We start from the raw sequence: 20,647 nt of genomic DNA on the forward strand, positions 1-20,647 counted from the left end.
AGGTTTCTCCCATGCCAAATATTTCCAGGCAGGCTATCCCTCCTCTGGAAACCCTGGATGCAGCCACAGCACATTTTGAATATTAGCTGTTCATCCTCCCCATGACATCCAGCCAAGCTCAGTTAGCTGGAACTGTATGTTCTTCAAGGTTCTAAATCGTGCCTGATGACATGATAACTGGGACCTCTTTCTTGCTGGCAGAAGAGGGTTTGTTTCATCATAGCAGACAAATCTCAAGAAGCCTCGTTTCGTGAAATAGAGGAAAGCAGAGTTTCTTTTAATGAAGTGACATGTTGCTGTGCTAGGGCAGGTTTTCTTCCTTGCTAGTACTCCAGATTGATTCACCAAAGGGGTAAACACAGCACTCAGGGAACAATTGAGATCCCGTGGACAGAAAAACACCAGTTGATCTAGTTCTTTGGGCTGTAGCTCAGACCTGAAAATAGGTCCTTGATTTATTGAAGAAAAACAGGATCAGATACTGGGACAGAGAGAGGGGAGGAGAGCTGAACATCAAATTCCCAGTGTGATTTGAGCATTGAAATCTCTTAGGTAAATTGAAGCTCTGAGAATCTAAGCGTCGTCTTTCCATCTTTGAATCATATCATTTGGCTTGAGCTTCACTTCTGGTGTTTACTTACGATACTGTCTGTTTTGAGAGGCTTTTGGAGACCAATACATTCCCGTGCTGTGTCCAGCTGTAAGAACTCAAAAGGAGGAGATTTCAAAAGGGAACAGGTGGGTGTGGTTTTAGAGTACTGAAGTCTGAAGCCAATTCCTCCTTTGTGGCAGGGCAGAGAGACGGAGTGAAAGTTGTACTTTAATTTGCTGCGAGATTAGGAAGTGTCTGAATTGTTAGTATCCTAACCTGTACTCTAAATTGTTCTAAATGCATGAATGAGAGGTAGTTTTAAAAATACTGGGGTTTTATGATTATTCTGTGGTTGCTGAGTCTGGAAACAACAAAAGTATTTGATTTTCTTGGCTCTGCTACACCCTGCTGAGAATGGGTTGAAAAAGTTCAGAAAACTGAGCTTTCTACTAGATTAATATCCCGGGGAAAAGCTTAAGTTTTCCTTAAAAAAAAAATACTGTAAAAATTGAAATATTTACCATGGAGGCAGGAATATTTTCCAAATAATTATGGTATTAGTACTATTAGCTAATACCTAATAGCTGTGAGCTGTCAGTTTTAATATTCACACACACATATATATTATGGTTAGATAAGGTTGTGTGTGTGAAGATACTACCTACAAGCAAGTGGTAATTGAATTTTGTTATTATTGCTCTAGGGTTTTACACATAATGACTTAAACCTCCAACCTGGAGGTGGGGTTAAAAGTCGAGGCAGAATTTCTCCAGCTTTCCCTGCTCATCCCAGATTTTCAGGCTCAGCTATTTGAGAACAACTGTTGACAACTGTGAAACGATGACTCCTTTCTGTAAGAAAGCAGCCATTATCTTGTAGGACATTGGCATTTGTCTGCAGCAGTATAGGTCCCACAAAGAGAAAGGGAGGGCAGGGAAAAGGAATGCAGATAGTGCTAGTGGAAAAAAGGGAGCAAGGAGTTGGTATTTGAAGTTATCAATAGATTAGATAAATGGGTGAGTATTACATACAAATACACATGCGTACACATGTCCACAGAAGAGAGTAAGTTTGTACATAAGGAGTTATCAAATGTAAAAAGCTTTAAATGACAACATGCGTCTTTGTCCTGCTTCACTCCTGAAGTTCCAACACAGACCCGCAGGGATCTCTGTTGTGTTCTGCAAACATCTGGGAGGCCGGGCGTGCTCCTAGATATGTCTGGAAGTGAATCAGTTCTGCGTGTGAAAGCAGTGTTCCTGAGACAGGCAGTGAGTCAGTAAATCTTGGATGGTACTGGAAAAGTTGTAGCTTCCTGACACAAGTGCAGGAGGTACGGAGGCTCACTCTGGTGGTGTGAGTCTTACAGATCTTTTCCTGTGAGGCTTTGTGCAGGAGGTGATGGCTTTTGCTGCGACAGCAACGAAGAACAAACCCGAGAGCATTCCCCATCGTGGCTCTGGATGCTTTAACATGGATGTGCCTCTCATCCCGCATGCACACACAATGGAGCTGCTGGATGATTTGGCAGTTTAAGATTAATGTCCATGGAATTGCAGCCCAAGGTGGGAAAGCCTTGAGCAGGAGGGTGAATGATGATCTCTTCTCTCTGGTGACCAGTGATGGGACTGAGGGAATGGCAGGAAGATGGGCCAGAGGAGGGTTAGGTGGGGTATTAGGTTCTTCCCCCAGAGGGTGGTGGAGTACTGGTCAGGCTTCCCTGGGAAGCAGTCAGGGCACCAAGCCTAGCAATATTCCAGAAGCATTTGGACAATGCACTCAGACACATGGTGTCAATGTTGGGGTTGTCCTGTCTAGAAACAGGAGTTGGACTCGAGGATCGTTGTGGGTCCCTTCCAACTCGGGTCATTCCGTGGTTCTGTACAGTTTTGGTGCATGAGGGCACCGAGGGCTGTTCTCCCAGAGAGGGTTCTTCCCTGCTTTTTGCCTCAGGGCTCCCTCGGGTAGAGATGAACTGTGCTTACTTTGGCATCACCGTGCAATCAGCCCGGGAAGGACCAGCTCCTCCCCCGTCCTGTCCTCCCTCCTCTCCTCTCCCGCAGCCCGCACGCCCAGCCGGGGCAGCTGCGAACGAGCCCCCCTCCCTCCCCCTTCTCCCCTGGGATCGCCGTTGGAAGGAGCAGAGGCTGCGCGGTGCCGGGGGCTGCGGGGGGGCCGGGCTGGGGGCGGGCTCCGCGGGGAGGGCACAGTCCGGCGGGAGCGGAGGGGATCCAGAGGGAGGAGAGAGGAGCCAGCGGGAGGAGAGAGCATCCAGCAGGAGCAGAAAGGGAGCAGCGGGAGGAGAGGGGATCCAGAGGGAGGAGAGGGCATCCGAAGGGAGGAGAGAGGATCCAGAGGGAGGAGGGGATCCAGAGGGAGGAGAGAGGGAGCAGCGGGAGGGGAGGGGATCGAGAGGGAAAAGAGAGGAGGCAGCGGGAGAGGGGATCCAGAGGGAGAAGAGAGGAGGCAGCGGGAGGGGAGAGCATCCATCGAGAGGAGAGGGGAGCGGCTGCCCGGGCCATGTCGAGCGGCCCGGAGGAGGCGTGCGGGGCGCGGTGCGGGGAGGCGCTGCGGGAGCTGCAGGCGGAGCTGCAGGCGCTGAAGCGCGGCGTGGGGCGGCAGGTGGAGGAGGTGCTGCGCCTCGCCAGCCCCCTGGCCGGCGCCGTGGCCGAGCTGCAGCACGAGAACCGGCGGCTGCGGGCGCAGCTGGAGCGGCTGGCCGGGCAGGTGGAGCTGCTGGGCCGATCGGCGGGGCTGCCCGCTCCCGAGGAACCCGCCGGCAGCTTCTCCAGCCACGCCAGGCTGGCCCTCACCGGCCGCAGCCAGGTGAGTGCCCTGCTTTGCTTGGAAAACACCGTGGAGATCCAGCCCAACCCTAGCTGGCCGCTAAACCCTCATCTCCCCGGCTCTTAAACCCCTGCCAGCCGTGGGGGCTCCACCACCTCCCTGGAAGGAGGTTGTAGAAAGGTGGGCGCTGGTCTCTTCTCCCCAGTAGCGAGTGATGGGACGAGAGGGAATGGCCTCAGGTTGCACCAGGGAAGGTTTAGACTGGAAGGTTTAGACTGGATATGAGGAAAAAATTCTTTACCAAGAGAGTGAAGCACTGGCATCATAGAATCATAGAACAGTTTGGGTTGGAAGGGACCTCAAAGCCCATCCAGTTCCAACCCCCCTGCCATGGGCAGGGACATCCCACTGGCTCAGGCTGCCCAAGGCCCATCCAACCTGGCCTGGAACACCTCCAGGGATGGGGCAGCCACAGCTTCCCTGGACAGCCTGTTCCAGTGCCTCACCACTCTCATGGTGAAGAAATTCTTCCTTATATGAAACCTAATGTTCCTCATATAAAGCCTAAAGAAGAGGCTGCCCAGGGCAGTGGGGAGTCACCTTCCCTCAGGTGCCCTAGATGTGGAACTTTGGGACCTGGCTTCGGCGTCTCTGCCAGCACCCAATAACCCTTCTGGTGGAGAAATTTTTCCTAACGTCCAAGCTGAACCTCCCCTGGCACAGCCTGAGGCCGTTCCCTCTCGTCTTATTAACTGAGAGAAGAGACCTGCGCCCACCTCTCTACTACTTCCTTTCAGATAGTTGTGGACAGTGATAGTCGTTAGGAGTGGTGGTAGGTGGGGTCACCAAAATAAGGAAAAGAAAGTGCTTAACAGGAGCTGGAGGGCTTAACAAACAGGCATTCTTTTAATTTGGCACTGCATATACTAATCAATCCTCCTACTGTATGTACTGATGGTTACGAGTAGCAGAGGTTTTATGCACTGAATTTGTACTTTATGCACTGAATTTATACATATGTATTATATTTCTCTTTGTAAAAATCATAGGATCATAGAATAGTTTGGGTTGGAAGGGACATTAAAGCCCATCTAGTTCCAACCTCCCTGCCACGGGCAGGGACATCCCACTGGCTCAGGCTGCCCAAGGCCCATCCAACCTGGCCTGGAACACCTCCAGGGATGGGGCAGCCACAACTTCCCTGGGCAGCCTGGGCCGGTGTCTCACCACCCTCATTGTGAAGAAATTCTTACTTATGTCCAGTTTAAATCTGCCCTTCTCCAGTTTATAGGCATTGCCCCTCATCCTATCACTCCAAGCCTTTGTAAACAGTCCCTTCCCAAGGGACGCCCGTCCCTCCTGCAATTATGCATATTAATCACATTCCCCGCTACTAATTATAATAGGTGTCCTCCTCCTTTGCACATGCTCCCATAGTCCTTTATTTAATCTGAGGTCTGTGAAGCAGCCCCCTACCCTATTTCCTTGCATCTGGTCTCCTTTGAAGTTTCTATAGAAAGTTCAAAATAAGACTTCTCTTCATATCTTGGGCATACAAGAAAGCTGGGGAGGGACATTTACAACGGCCTGTAGTGATAGGACAAGGGAGAATGGCTTAAAATTGGATGGGTGAAGAATTAGACTAGATATTAGGAAGAAATTCCTCACAATGAGGGAGGCACTGGAACAGGTTGTCGAGGGAAGTTGTGGCTGCCCCATCCCTGGAGGTGTTCCAGGCCAGGTTGGATGGGCCTTGGGCAGCCTGAGCCAGTGGGATGTCCCTGCCCATGGCAGGGGGTTGGAACTCGATGATCTTTAAGGTCCCTTCCAGTCCAAACTATTCTATGATTCTATGAATTTTTTTGGCTCCTGAAGTACTGGCAAGATGCTGCTCGTCTGCAGTGTTCGTGCTTTCCTATTGTTTTGTTCTTTAAATATCACAAAAGGAGAGAACTTTACTGCTCATTAACTCCCATGATTAGATTAGGTGTTAGTAGGGACGCTGCATTCTGCGTAGCTGCTCATATTTGCTCAGGGGTACAACCGAAGGAGGGTGGGGGAGCAAGTGTGGGTTTCCAGGCTCTGCACTGCCATGGGGAGCAGGCAGGGAGATGAGCTCTGCTTTGGCTGGGCAGAGGGCTTGTCATAGAATCATGGAATCATTAAGGTTGGAAAAGACCTCTAAGCTGATCCAGTCCAACCATCAGCCCAACACCACTGTCCCTACTAAACCAGGTCCTGAAGTTCCACAGCTAGGGCACCTCCAGGGAAGGTGGCTCCACCACAGCCCTGGGCAGTGTCTTCTAGTGCTTCACCACTCTCTCAGTAAAGAATCCAGTAAATATCCAGTTTAACCTTCCATGATGCAACTTGAGGCCATTCCCTCTCGTCGTATCACTTTTTACTTGGGAGAAGAAACAGCACCCACCTCACCACAGCCTCCTTTCAGAGACCTGTGGAGACTTGATGAGGTCTCTATTTTTTGGGAGATGCTCTGGGAAGTGGTATTCACCCTGATACCGGCAGGAGGTGTTCCTGGTTATGGCACTGCTTGGTTGAACCGAGATCTTGGTCAGGGTGGTAGCAACCTGTCAGTTCAGTGTGGTCAGAAATAGGAAGAGAAGCTGAGGTAGTCTACACTATCAATATGTATATGTATTCAAATATCGGTGTATCCTTTCTGGACTGGGTTCAAGGCGATCTGTATGCCAGCAATGCTGTTTGCCAGCTGGCAAGCTCACAAAGGGAACACTCGGCATATAGCAGGCGATAACATGTTTTCCTTAGATAGCGACTTAGTGTCCTGCAGTGAGACAGTTTTGCTGTACAACTGCTGTCCCACACTGCTGCCACTCGTCCCCAAGAGGTGGGCCTCATGCAAGCTGTCATGGTCTCCATGGCCTAAACTAGCACAAAGGCATGAATTCCTCCCAGTGATAAACCTCTTTCTGCAGTGTAGTGGAGCCTTGTAAAACCTCAGTTAGTGGGGAAACTCATCTGACACTGAGATATTTTGTGTAGTACTTTGTCTCTGTGTCTGGCTATGTGGAAAGAGTTGAGAGCTCCTGTACAGTCCCCGACACCAGGAGGTGGCAGCTAGACAGGGCACCCTGCTTCAGTCGCATAAAACTGCAATTCTAGAGACTTGCCTTTCACAGCTTATTTTCATGTAATCTTGATTAAGCCATGACTTAAGGAGTCTTTAAAACTGTTGGAGCCTGAAAAGCTGGTCTATGTTCTATCCAGGCTTTGGGGGGTGGAAGATAAAAGCTTGGAAATGAAATGAATTCCAAGTTAAATAGGTGGAAACCACCAGAGAGTCTGTGTGGCATTCCAACCCCTTTCATTCTTATTGACTCAAGCATGGAGGCATGGGGACACAGGACTTCCCACAGCTGGGCAAAGGGAAAGGTAAAGCTGCTGCGTGATGCATTGCTCCAACACAGTCATGACAATTGCTGCTTTTCTCCCACGTGACAAGTAACCCACATACACACAACAGTCAGATCTGTTCCTTCTTGTTCCACGGAGCCATGCACGCTTGTTTGTATTGTGAGAAGCAGACGTCAGCTGAGCAACATGGGAGGGACAAGGGGGTTCCTTATATATCTCACCTGCTCCATCACTACTGCCTCCATTGTAATATGTGCTTCACACCGTGTGTGAACTCTTGCGTTGAGGTTGTGAACTCTTGCATTGAGGTTGTGAACTCCTGCGCTGAGGTTGTGAACTCTTGCATTGAGGTTACAGCAATATCCAGCTTTAGGTGTCAGTCTGCATTAAAGCACAGAATGAGCTTCTCTTTGGATTGGAACCTTCCCGCTTTGATTGAGAGTTCAGTGAGGATCATTTAAGTACTGATAGTTCTCCAGTGCCCTCCCAGCAATTTTCCCCAGAAGGCTGGACAACTTCCCGAGTTAGCATAGCTGACCGAGAAGGAATTTAAGTACTGAGAACTATGGGAGGTGCAACTAGAGCTCCGCACACCACACACATGCAAGGCTCTGTTGTGGCTGTCCTCAAATGGGTGAAGAGCAAGCCTTGGTCATTGTACCAGCCACCCAGGTTTTCTGTAATGAAGAAAGTGTTCCCTTGGTTGCTTGCAGTTTCTGATTATGTGACCAAAGCACTCCAAATGGATTAATAGAAATGGCACTGTGTGTATTTTCAGATAAACATGTAACTGATAAAATTGGTGACACTTCTAGCATAGTAAATACCTCTATAAATATGAGATACAAGGAGCAAATAATACTGATCTGGAAATAGTAGCAAATGAAGACGTGCTCTTTCGCTCTTCAGGACTTATTGGTTGAGTTTCTTTTAACTGTGTGGTTGATGTCACGTTTATCCCAACAAAAAGCTGGGTTCTGTTGCCTTCAACATCTCTAACAAAATACCTGAGATAAGTCTGCAGACTGGATGTTGGCGATACTGAGCATCTTCAGCATCTGAATCATTGTTTTCTAACATTGCTAGATTGTTTTTCAAGGTAAAAACGAAGCTAGGTAGTTCCAAGCACAGTTCAGAATTAAGGACATAAATCTCTTTTTAGTTCTAATCTTCAGGCAACCTCTGCTATGGTGTCCATGAAATCTGGCATAGAACAGCCTAAATGCTGATTTAGGTGGAATTGTAAGCAGCCGTTGGCCACTGTGATTTGGAGGTGAATCTTTCTGGTATTTTGATGCCAGACTTCATGTGGGCTCTTTAGCCAGGCCAGAATCTGAGAGCTGCTTTTGCAAAGGTGGAAAGTAATGCGTTTGAAGAATTCATTTTAAAGGAGGATCTTGGAGCCATAGCTGCACCACTGAGGATTTATTCCTCACTTAGCAGTTTGCTGAAGTTTGACATCTTTTGAAGTCACTGAGACCTCTCTCCTACTTGCCTGGGATTGTTAGAAAGCTAAAGTTTTGACTTATTTTGTTGATCAGGTCATATGTGTTGGCAGGAGCTTTATCACTTATGATCTTTCCATAGGGCTTGTGGTTGTGCATGATGCTTTTATGGTCAGGAAGGACTGCTGCTGGAAGAGTGTTCTGGTTTTATACTTCCAGAAGAGTTTCTGTGCAGTGTGGACAGGTGGCTGCAGAGAACCTGCCTGCAGTGGTCAGAGCAGCAGAGAGACAAATAGCTGACTATGACCACCTGGGAAGACCAAAACAAGTATTTATCCATTGGTACCTCTCTGTGGTGACCTGATGGCAGCCTGGAGTAACTGCATGAGACCTAACAACAAGGGATATGCAGGCAGGGAGACTGTGATCCAGCAGTCACCTGGCATTACATACTATGATTCTAAACCATCTCAACTCCTATACTTAATAAAGGAAGTCTAGTAGTTCCATTTCCTTCTTACGATTCTCTTAAACTTCCTGCGAGTGTCCTTTTGGAATGGTGGCATTTCAAGCTTTCCTTGATCTTACTTACATTATTTTTGTTGTTGTTTGGTTTAACTCACTGTGACATAGCTGTGGGCACCTGCTGGAGCTACCAAGGTAGAATTGTTCTTTGCTGTCCATTTTTATCCAGTCTAACTTAAAAAAGGTTCTGTGAAATGTGCTTCTACTGTTTTTCTTCAGTGATTTTCCATGTGTGAAAGGCTTTCCTAATATATTAATGGCATTCAAGGCTTTTTCTTCAAGCTACAGGGTCAGTTACGGATAGAGAGTACTTCTATTATCTGATGGACAGTGGCTTTCTAGTAGAAGAATTAAGGGGTAAATGTGGAGCGGTTCTTGTTGGCTTACCACGGCCTTGTTCGCATTTCCTCACACATTTCTTCATTCCTCATTTCCAATGTATCGATGACCTTTTTCTATGCGAGGAACAGCGTCACATCTTGCTTTGCGGCAGTCGGTGGTGGTTCTGCTGTTCACCAAAGCGAAGCATCAGTTTCATCTGGTGTGTGTAGCTTTCACAGATAAACACCACTTCTAGATCAAATACCCTTTTGATAATTGGTACTTTTATGAAGGACTTCGGATGACTGAGATCTGTCGTTTGAGAGAGGAATTCCATTTATCTGTCCTCCTACAATTTACCATTGTTGCAGGCAAAACTTGACAACATAACAGATGAGCACCTTAGAGGCTCAGAGAGGAAATCAAAAGCATATTTCTTTTCTTTCTAGTCTCGTGATCTGGTGCTTACTTTTTCTGAATGCGTGGGATTTTCACTGCTGGGTTACAACATTTGCCTGTTTTATGGCAGCTTTCAGTTATAGATCTCTAAGGTCTAAGTTCTTTGCAGTGAAAAAGAAATTCCAACAGCCTTACAACTATGGAAGGTATAATCACCCTATATTGAATAGAGACTTATGAGCTTTTGGGGAGGTTAGTTTTAAGAGTAAGCCCAAGTAAGACATGGAAAACATTAGTGTTAACTTTCTTTTCTTCAGCTTCACCAGTTCATCATCCCGTTGTTGTCATATGAGTTGTACAAATGAATATTCTCATTAAGCATGGATATAGGTACCTGTCCCTCTACTATTTGCTATCTAGAGGAAGTTTTGTTACCCAAATGGATTTGTCAGAAGCTTGAAATCTACACCAAAGTAGATTTTAAAGCACTATACCCTGACACTGCTAAATGCACAGTAGAATCTAATCCCAAATCTCCCCTTGTCTGACATGTTCTGTTGGCGCATCAGCCTTCCCCATCCTCCACCCTGGTATTGGTTTCTTCCCCAGCGCTGTTAGCCAACATGTGGTAATCAAGTTTGCATAAAATAAATGAACGCAGCACCTGTCGCTGTGTTAGGAAGCCTGTTCAGTGTGTAGGATGCTACATGATCCTTGTGATAACCACCTCATTTGCCTATTTTGCTCCCTCCCACCCCCCGGCTGATGAAGTAGATCCGTGTTTACACTTTGCACAGGCATTCGGTGCATTCAGGTCAGAATGGCTAAACAGTTCTAACTGTGTGCCACGGGTACATTTTGGGGAGCTGCATTAACTGTGCTTCTCATTTCAGTTCTGGATACGGGCAGTAATTCTTGACTAGGATCTTGATGACACTAAATACAGAAATAAAAGTTCTGAACCCTTGATTCTGGATGATTTGTATAATTAATATTTGGTGTGCTTTTCATCCGGTTAATCCTGGCAGCCAGTGACAACTGAATTTACTCGTGCATAGCACCTGCTTCTTGACAAATGTACAACTTTCAAAATAATTTTCTTTTCACAAATGAAAACATCTAGATGCAATAACACAGACCCAGTTTGGCAGCATTAAGTCAGACTGCGTGTGCCTATGGAAGGGGATAGTATAAAAACAAAAAGTATTTTTGATAATCAGGAGAGACAAATGTTATTTTAAAGAAATTGTTCATCTGGTGATGTGTTGTGAAAACAGTCTGCAGACTGGCTTAGCTAAAGAACTCGTGCCTCCTTTGGGGCTTGATCTGAGTAGCTATCTAAAAAGTGCGGCTTTGTTGGGTGTGAGCTCTCCTGAAAAGCTGTCTGTAGTGAAGCCTCCAAATGGGAGAGATCCCACACAAATCAGTGGAGCCTGGCTAGCTGAATTGTTGTGCTTCTGCTTGTAAAAAAACAGGTTTAGATGGTGGGAAAGAGTGAGACGTTCTGAACGTTCCAACTTGCTCAACCCAATTTATTTTCCTTTCTTTTTAAGTAAGAAAGCTAGAGGGGAAATAAGAAGAAGTAGAAGTTCTCCTTGTTTGGATTAAATACCTTCATTATGGATTTGATTTGTGGAACTTGCAGTGTGTGCTAAGGCGGGCTAACCTGGTTGTGGAATGGACAGTTTAACTCCCAGCTAATTTAGGTGCACGTGAAGCCTTCGTTTGGCATCCGTGGAAATCTGTCTGTCTTGTTAATGGGGCTACAAGCAACATTCTGCTAAAATACAGTGTCGTGCAGAGCTCTTTGAGTGGCTGTTGTGGGTTTGATTTGCTTTTTTTAAAAAAAAAAAAAAGCAGCCTCCCTTATGCATTTTAGAGGTGAATCAGCTAAGGAATGTCTTGGCTCATCATGGAACCTGTGTGCTCTTCCCTAGTGGAAAGCGTAAGTGCATGTGTAACCCCAGGGAGATCATTGACTTAGAAACTAGGCAAAAAATTAAATGAAAGGTCCTGGCTGAGAAACCTTTAAAAGTCATCTTTTCTGTGAGTACATCTTCCACGTTTTCGAGAAGTGTCCTGGCCTCTGCTGAACTTTGTATTGTTTTGTTTGAAAATCATAGACTAGAGGTAAGGAAGAATTTCTTCACCATGAGAGTGGTGAGATACCGACCGAGGCTGCCCTGGGAAGTTGTGGCTGCCCCATCCCTGGACGTGTTCCAGGCCAGGTTGGATGGGCTTTGGGCAGCCTGAGCCAGTGGGATGTCCCTGCCCATGGCAGGGGGGTTGGAACTGGATGATCTCTGAAGTCCCTTCCAACCCAAACTATCCTATGATTCTGTGATATCCAGGTGATCCTCTCTGTTTTCCTCGCTTTGAACAGCAAAAAAATCACTTGAGAATCTGACCCCAGGTTAAAAGATAGTGTACAGTGTAATAACATCCTGAGCCTTAAAGACAGGTCCTGGTGTCCTCATGTCTTGCTGCCGTTCCTTCCTGTGTTCTATTGTAATAGATCTTTGTAAGCTGTTTGCTTACAAGGCAGTAGGTCCTCATCTTCAAGTCAGGTTAATGGAGTTTTACTACACTTTAATGGCTTCTCCAAATTATGCTGTAGTCTTGAAAAGCCTGCGTACTCGTTGTGATCAGAGAATGTAGGGCCCAGCCTTGAGAGAAGGATTTTCCTCAGCTTTAGCAGCGTAGGTCTGTAGCTCAAGTTCTACTACAGACACTGCTGTTCTATTGACATCACTTGGGAGGTTGACACTTCAGTACTGAGGAGGATCAGATTCTAAGCCCACAACTCTGACAAAATTATGTTTAGACTGCCTTGCTGTAATCTAATACAAGTTAACAAATTCTCAGCAGGATCTCAGACTGTAATTACCAGGAGTTGACTGGGATTTAGACTTGAGGTAATGAATGATACGGTATCTGAAGTAATGGATATTTAAAACAGCCCGTGCACTCTGCAGCATCTGACAAGATTAAATGCTTTTCAGAAGCTCCAAGGTGTGTTAACATTGTTGTCTGGTGTTAAGTTAGGATGAGTGTAAACAGATGGTGAACAGCAGACAAGTTCCAAGAAACTATTTTTGTTGATTTATCTTGAGTTGATGATATGGTTTCTGTATTTTACACCAGATATATTTTTCCAACCTATAAATAAATTATTCTAATAATTTGTGATGTAGCTGTGGAGTGAATAAGTAAAATCAAACCACCAGTTTGCTCTGTATTTCCTGTGTATGAAAAGCAGAGACAAATTATTACACGTATACACTCTGCCTCTTTCCTTTTCGGTTATGTTCTTTTGGTTTTTTTACTTACCTGCAGTATAAAATCTCTTGCAGTATCTATCTTCAGTCTTTATGTCTGTCTTAAACAAAACAAAGGTTGTTTAAATTGAGTTTATAAGAATTTTGGATATATGTTTATAAGAGCACGTGATAGATTTTTTTTTTTTAATTTACTTATTTGTAAAATTTTTTATCAATCTGGCAATTTGAGATCCACCTAGAATCCAGGAAAAAGTTTTATTTAGCTTTCTGTTGAGAAATTTCACTCCACTGCTGGTACACGCTGCTTGTGGGAAGCTATGGGTGTTAATTGAATTGTGTGTCTGTGAAGCAGTTTCTTCTTTCTTTAGTTCCGTGTGATTTTTTGCATGCCCATATACACAAACCAAACAAAAAAAATCCACCCCCAAAAATACTTTGCTGATTTCTCTGGAATTGGATTGATAAGCATTATGGGAAAAATTGGTACTTTTCACAGAAAAAAAATATGTCCTAACGGAAGCTGCAGATGAAAATGCAGCAGTAAAAGTAAAGGGTCATACTTACTTTTATGTCATGCTCTTACCATAGGTTATCAGAATGTGATTTTTGCTCCGGCAAACAGGAAAAAAACACAGAGCATTGAGTGTTTATGCAGTCTGAGTCAATCTTTCCACTGTGCGGAATCTTCCATTGATCACTTTCACATTGGATGGTGATCCCTTTATCGAACAGAAGTGGAAGGACTCAGCTGGGTGCATGGGCTCTGTGAGGACGAGCATGTGGAGACCGATACAAACCCCCCGTTGCCAGTGTTCTCTTTGTAGGTAGGGCTCTTGGGGCTGGATAACTGTTCCCTTCTTGTATTGTGGTCACCAGCACGAGGAATCCCTGTTCTTGGCAGGTGTTTCTGGATGTTCTTCTAACTTTTGCTGCTGTTTGAAATTTAGCTGTTGTGTCTGTTTTCTGTTCTGACAGAGCGTAGACCTGGATGACCATCACAAACCTGAGTTTAGAAGAGTTTTTAGTTCTCCCATCATTGAAAATGGGCATCAGTCTTCATCAGGTAGGAAAAGGGGATGAAATGAAGTGGCACTACTTGTAAAATACCTGACGCTGGCAGTCAGAGAGCAGCTCTCATACGTTGGAAGCGTTAGAATCCATTATGGTTTCAGTATGGATGTTGTACCCTGACATTGATACTGTTTAACTTTTATTTCCTACTTAGAAGTTCAACTTTTAAACTTTAACTGTATTGCTAAGCATACCATTGGATTAATGATCTGAAAAAGTTATTCTTGCTGAGATTTGTGCAGGGCAGGTACAATTACTGCAAGGATCATTTACACCAGGGCTGTTCCTGCAGCGTGCTGTAAATGATATGACATCCCACAGGGAGAACTAGGTGGACTAATTCCACTGACTTGTAAATTAAAGTTGTTGCATGGAAATTGGTTTGTACCTTTGTTACTAATCTGCGTATAAATTTACTTCCTCTCCTTTTGTTTTTGTTCACTAGGTCAGGCAAAAGTCTCCCATGAACTGACCTCTTTTCATAGATCAGACTCTTCCCCTGAAGCCCATGCCCCTGCAGTCACCTTACAGATGCCTCACCTTCCCGTTACGGCAACAACCAGGATATCAGAGAAGTTTTCAGGAGAGACCATCTGTTCTACAGGAACAACTAATGTGTCTGATGGCCAGCTGGGACAGAGCAAGAGCAAAAACGCGATGGCAGTGAAAACTTCCAACCAGTCGGGTAAAAGAGACAAAAAAAATCATTTGTTGAAGCTGTGTCCCATTTCTTTACTTCAAGAAACTGGTTCTGTGGGGATTGTCCTGTGACCTAGTGGTAATTATGAAACCTGGCTTCCACAGCTACTTATCCCATGGCGGGACACCATGGACGTTGTGGGCCCTGGGTGGAGCTCTAGGCTACAAGGTCACGTCTGCTGAGAATTTCTGCTGCCTAACGCAGTTGAGTTTATAGAGCAGCCTGTCTTCTAGCACTGTTGGTATCTCTTCAACGTGGCCAGCTGTTTTAAGGAAATCTGCAGGATTTTTTTAGTGCTTTGAGACCTGAGGCCTCTTGAGAGGTCAGGCAGATATCTGGCTAATGAGCTCAACAATCATTTAGAAGGAGGAATGATGAAGAGCAGACATATACACAAGTCAGAGTGATTGCAGAATCATATTTATATCTAAATTGAGGTTTGTGGGTTTTTTTTAAAAAAAAGGAAATCTCATTCATACTGAAGTCATTAATCTTTGATCTATATTTCATATACATTTAGTGATAGTGATACAGATCAGACTATATGTGGGTCAGAAATGACAGAGAGAGCCCAGATGGAATTGCCAGCAAGAGGCAGGGATTATTTACAGATTATTCTTTTATATTATTAAAGCTAAGAATGTAGCAAAGCCTTCCTTTGTCTTCTTTTCTGCCGTTTCAGTGAAGGCCTGGAATTCAAGTACAACAAGAACAGTGGGTTCATCTGCCACTGGAGGTGAGTGTTCCTGTCAGCGTGTCCTTATGCAACACATTGAGAGGGATTTTGTACTCTGTGTCTCAGGGATTCGGATTGGAGCATGTAGTTCCCACTAGTAGGTACATGGAAATACTAAAATTGCTAGCAAGACTGCATGCAGATTCAGCTTTCTGGATATCATGGAAACTTGTCACGCCGTATCAGATTTTCAATCAGTTCAAAGCGAGGGGTACTTATCCATGATTCCACAGGGGAATACGCATGTACTGTTAGGTAATCTCTGCAGTGGAAATGGTGCCAGAAAAGTGTGGCAGAACAGACAGTTTGAGCAGTAAAGGTTTCAGCCAACCAAGTGAAAACTGTGACTGAATGCAACGTGATGGCAATTGGCAAGTGGTGGGCCCGCCCGATGGACGTGGAAGCAAATTCCTCTAACCAGAACAGCAGTCAGTCAGCTCCTTCATAGATGAATGTGTCTAAGGACAAAATGTCTTAAAGATTTTTTTATTTCAGTTAAAATAGATGAGTTGAGCTTTATCCAAAAGAACTTCTGATTGATGTCACCAAGCTGTTCCTGTTTACACGATGTAATGGTATTTCACAGTGGTCTCAATAGTCAATTTAGCAAAGATGTCACTGCTCTGTAATAGGGATCACACTCTTCCTCAGCTTAAAACCTCTGGGACTTGCACAAATATCTGGCAATTGTTTGTGGTCCCAAGTCTGTCACATCTGTATGCTGGCATTTACTGGGGTGTTTTATGTGAGAAGTCCAGTTGATCTGCATCTCTTCTATAAGCAGTGGAGAGAGTTCAGCATTTTCAGAGTGATTTTGATGGTGATTAGGTTGGTTTGCTTCCGAGGTGCTAGATGCTAGTCTTTCTTCTTTGTATATAGAAGGAGCCTTCAATAAATGAGTTGCTGACCGATGCAACTTTGGCCTTAGTGTGTTAAAACTATACAAGTCACCCTGTTCAGCATTTACAGAACATAGCTGGAGTCCAGAGCTGGGCTATGAGGGACAAGCCTCAGGCGTGGGGAGAGAGAAAGATGCAGAGTTGGTTTTAAGCCACCTTTGCTACCTGTGGAGTCTGTGTTACTTTATAAACTAAGACATTTCCTGGTGGAAATTAGGTAATTTAAATTACGCTCTCAATCATGGCACATTTCCTGGGATTCCTTATGTCTCCTGCAAGCTGACCTATAGCATCATTTCTTCCTTTCTCTGAAAGGTCCATGACAGTGTGCCCTCCTCTGAGGTCTACATGCGGACCTAAAATGATCCAGCTTTCCTAATGCATTGTTCTGGTATGCATCCCTTTCTGGTGTGTTTACACCATCCTCCCTGCAGCACACCCGTTGTTCAGCAGGACTGAACCCCTGGGGAAAATCCCTCCCCAGCTTGCTGGCTCATATGGGGAGTTAGACAGGCCTGAAGCTTTCTGCAGTGGCAAGTAAAAATCACCGTGTGGCTATGTGTGAGGAAATGGTTTGAAAACGTATGAGGAAAGGAGAATAAAAGAAGTTTATTCCCTAATGCATCTTGGTTTTCCTGCTTTTATAGAGAATACCACTTCTGTCACTAAGTCTGTCTCAGCTGTGAGCTATGGGACGAATAGTGGAACCAACACTGGTGAAAGGTATGCATTTTTCTTGACATTTTGTTAGGCCATTGGGGTCAGTGTAGTTTCAAGGGACGTATGTTCTACTGGCTTGGAGAACGGGTGAGTCCTAGGTGCTGTATTTTAAGCCCGTTAAGGGTTGTGAGCATTCCTGAGGGCTATGTGGAACAGAGATGGGAAAGGATAAATATCTTTTATAGAGCAGTTAAAGCAGACTTAATTGAGGATTTCAGCATTGTTACAGTGTTAGTAAGTAAAACTCAGTGCCAGCACTGGATTATTGTTAGGAGGAGCAAGCTGTCAGGCCCTTTGAAAACACTTTTAAAAATACTCAGCTGTGTTGTGATTTGTGCTTTGGGCTTATTTTTGGAAACCAACATATGACTGTTGTCAAACGCCCTTAGTTTGGCTGGCCTAGAGTTTACTTTGTAGATAAATGCCTTGCTGAGGACTACTACACATTCTTGATTAACTCAGAGTCGCAGTTGCTTAGTATAGGATTACATGGTATCACAATTACTACTGGCATATCCAGGCATCCTCTGCATGCAAAATATCCATCCAGAAAAATGGGAGGGCAGCCAATTTAAATCTCTTAAATTTGGCTTGCATCTGCCTTGAAAATTATCCCAAATTTGGCGTTACGTTTCTTCTGAGTTAGTTCCAACATCAGCACTTCTATATTTGAGCCATGATACACCGAGCACCCCAGAGAACTTGCTGTTGGACCTGACCTCCAGCTGTGCCAGAAATTAATGTGTGACACCAATGTCATTGCTTTTGCCTCAGTTTCCCCGTCTCTGTCATGGGGAGCTTTTGCAAGTGCAGTGTGTGGCTTACTTCATTAATGCTGGTGAAGTGCTATATGGCTCAAATAAACACAAATTGGAATAGAAACCTCTATTTCTTGAAGAAGTGAAGAAACACTGACATGAGCTCTGCATTCTGCATATAATATGTAAAAATTTCAAATGTGCTTCCTGAATGTGACTTACCCCCCAGGAACCCCAAGCACTGATAATGAAAGGCTAATTTTCTTTTTTATTAAAGGTGTTTAATTGTTGTTCTGGTTAGTGCTGCAGAGCATTTGTGACTCATGCAGCTATGTAACATTTGTTAAAGTACCTTAGACTCTTCTATACATAAATACTGTCATTTGTCAATAAGACTTTGACTTTTACTTAAATTGCTTTTGACTGATTCAGGTCCTCTTGAAATCACTGTCTGGGACATTTAGAGTAGGCGGCAGCTGGGCCTTTATGCTGACTCCTGGCACTGTAGAGCGTTACTGTTGTTTAACCACATAGTTTTCGTGTTGTTTCTCCAGTGGCACTGATGGTTACTGTGATGTGACCCCCAGCTCTCGCTCCTCTCCTCCCACTTCACATCGCCAAGGTGAAAGGAGGCGAGAACTGGTACGGTCTCAGACGCTCCCACGGACTTCAGGAGCACAGGCCAGGAAAGCGCTTCTCGAGAAATTGGAACAGGAGAGTGGAAAGTACGTCACACGCTTTGTCTCCTGAATGGATTTGTTAATGGGAAACTAATTTGTTCATTATTCCCAGCAGAGGACAGCTGGGTGGTGGGAGGACTTGCCTACGAGGATAGGCTGAGAGAGTTGGGCTTGTTCAGCCTGGAAAAAAGAAGGCTCAGAGGAGATCTTCGAGCGACCTTCCAGTGCCTGAAGGGGCTACAGGAAAGCTGTAGGAAAGGGGCTGTTCATAAAGGCTTGTGGGGATAAGACAAGAGGGAACAGGTATAAACGGGAGAGGGGCAGATTTAGACTGGACATATAAGGAAGAATTTCTTCACCATGAGAGTGGTGAGGCCCTGGCCCAGGTTGCCCAGGGAGGTTATGGCTGCCCCATCCCTGGAGGTGTTCCAGGCCAGGTTGGATGGGCCTTGGGAAGCCTGAGCCAGTGGGATGTCCCTGCCCATGGCAGGGAGGTTGGAGCTAGATGATCTTTAAGTCCCTTCCAACCCTAACTATTCTATGATTCTATGATGATATGATTTAAATAGAAGAGGTCTTGGAATCCTGGCTGCAATGAAAATTATTTTATCTTGCAGGCCCAACAGGCTGAAGTTTCAGCAATATGTTTCTCAACTGTCATCTGGACAGGGGCTGCCCTGGGCAAGGTTGCATAGATGTTGCTGACAAGTAGGTTTAAGGTTTTCTAGAATGTAATTTAATCTGATCTCTGTTAATTTTCCAGAGGAAAAGGAGAACCCAGACATAAGCTGAAGAGATCACAGAGCTTTGGAGTTGCCAGCGCTAGCAGCATTAAACAAATTCTGTTAGAATGGTGTCGCTCGAAAACCATAGGATACAAGGTGAAGACGTGCTTGCGCTTCCAGCCCTCTCTTTCAGGAGAATTTGCCAAAAAGGCTTGCTCAAAAAGTGAATTTAAACTGGGATAGACAATGAGCTACCTTCCTTGAGGTCATTAAGTTTTGTGTGGGTAACACAAACACCATGGTTTGCTTGGGCAGCACTTAAAAAGGTGGTCAGTGGTTGAGTGACATTCTACTTGTTTGTCAAAGCAGTGCATCGGGGTTTGTCTGAAAGCTTTTGCGCTTATGGGTATAGAGCTAATTTCTATGACCTAACATCAGCGCAGCTAAAACAATTCAACAGTTAAGATTTTAGTAGCTTTATCTGGCCTTAAACTGCAATTGCCAAGCAATTTCCAGGAGAAAGGAATTATTTTTTAGGTTCTTTTTCTGTAGTACATTTTAAAACATTATTGGAAAATGTGCGTTGTTATTGCTGAACTCTGAATTACAGCACACACAAGCAGAACTAGTGAAAATTAGTTGCTTACCAGAAAAGCTGGGTCTTGGATTTTATATGATGGGAAAGGAGCACGAGACAAGAGCCCAGATATGTTTCTTTTCACTTCTTTAGTTGAAAGTGACAATAAGCATTTATTCTAACAACCAGGTTTGCAGTAGGCTTCATTCTTCCTCTATATCTACCTCTCTGTAAACAGGCATTGAATTCGGCCTTGCTGAAAAGGAAAGCAAACAAACGTAGTCTTTACCCAGCGTTATTCACAGCCACAAAATGAACCAGTCTTCAATTATAAATACTTCATGGGGATAAGCGGTGTCCTTAGTTTCCACAGATACTGAGGTGGAGCGCTGGGCCTGCTTCAGAGCTCACTGGCAAGATTCTTCCCAGTATTGTCAGCAAGCTTTGGACTGGGGACCCTGACTGTGTGCCTGCTTTGCATCTGGGCGTTTCAAGCAAAAGGTTTTCATTGCTGAGCATGCAGGGTTTTCTCAGAATACCAATAATGTAATGTATTTACAAAGAGGGGAAGGAAAACCTAAAGCCTGTGCTCCGTTGCTTTGGTTAGTGAACTAGAAGAACAGAAAACTGCAGTGAGCAAAAGCAGCTGCTTCTCCCTCTTCCCTAGTGCTGCACTAATGTGGGTTTTTTCATCACAACAGCACATCGATCTCCAAAACTTCTCCTCAAGCTGGAATGATGGGATGGCATTCTGTGCTCTTGTTCATTCTTTCTTCCCTGAAGCCTTTGATTATAATAAGCTTGACCCAGCTAATCGCAAGCAAAACTTTGAGCTGGCCTTCACCATGGCTGAGTGAGTATCGCATTAGACCTCTGTGAAGTGCTTCCAGTTTGAGTCTAACGTGGTTCGGTAACAGTGAATTATTTAATCATTCCTCTTGTAGATCCTGTGTCATGTGTCACGCTGAAAAAGGTTATAAAACTCCACATAGAGAATGCATAGAACAGGACACTCGTCAGTCTAAAGTCAGAGGTAGT

General features: G+C 44.9%; 1 protein-coding gene across 2 annotated transcripts in view; it reads left to right on the forward strand.

The window, feature by feature from the left end:
- Positions 1-20,647, forward strand: part of SMTNL2 (smoothelin like 2) — a 39,071-nt gene that overhangs the window by 15,744 nt on the left and 2,680 nt on the right. The window contains exons 1-8 of one of the 2 annotated variants that reach the window (XM_054085293.1): positions 3,028-3,418; positions 13,719-13,806; positions 14,260-14,499; positions 15,197-15,250; positions 16,797-16,872; positions 18,182-18,352; positions 19,071-19,188; positions 20,311-20,462. In XM_054085293.1, coding sequence (XP_053941268.1) covers positions 3,113-3,418; positions 13,719-13,806; positions 14,260-14,499; positions 15,197-15,250; positions 16,797-16,872; positions 18,182-18,352; positions 19,071-19,188; positions 20,311-20,462 — 1,205 coding nt within the window. In that variant the 5' untranslated portion in view covers positions 3,028-3,112. Of the gene's footprint in view, positions 1-3,027; positions 3,419-13,718; positions 13,807-14,259; positions 14,500-15,196; positions 15,251-16,796; positions 16,873-18,181; positions 18,353-19,070; positions 19,189-20,310; positions 20,463-20,647 lie in introns of those variants that run through there. The other variant, XM_054085294.1, reaches the window with a different exon arrangement.

Source organism: Cuculus canorus, chromosome 20 (genome assembly GCF_017976375.1).
Source record: "Cuculus canorus isolate bCucCan1 chromosome 20, bCucCan1.pri, whole genome shotgun sequence".
Classification (NCBI taxonomy): Eukaryota; Metazoa; Chordata; class Aves; order Cuculiformes; family Cuculidae; genus Cuculus; species Cuculus canorus.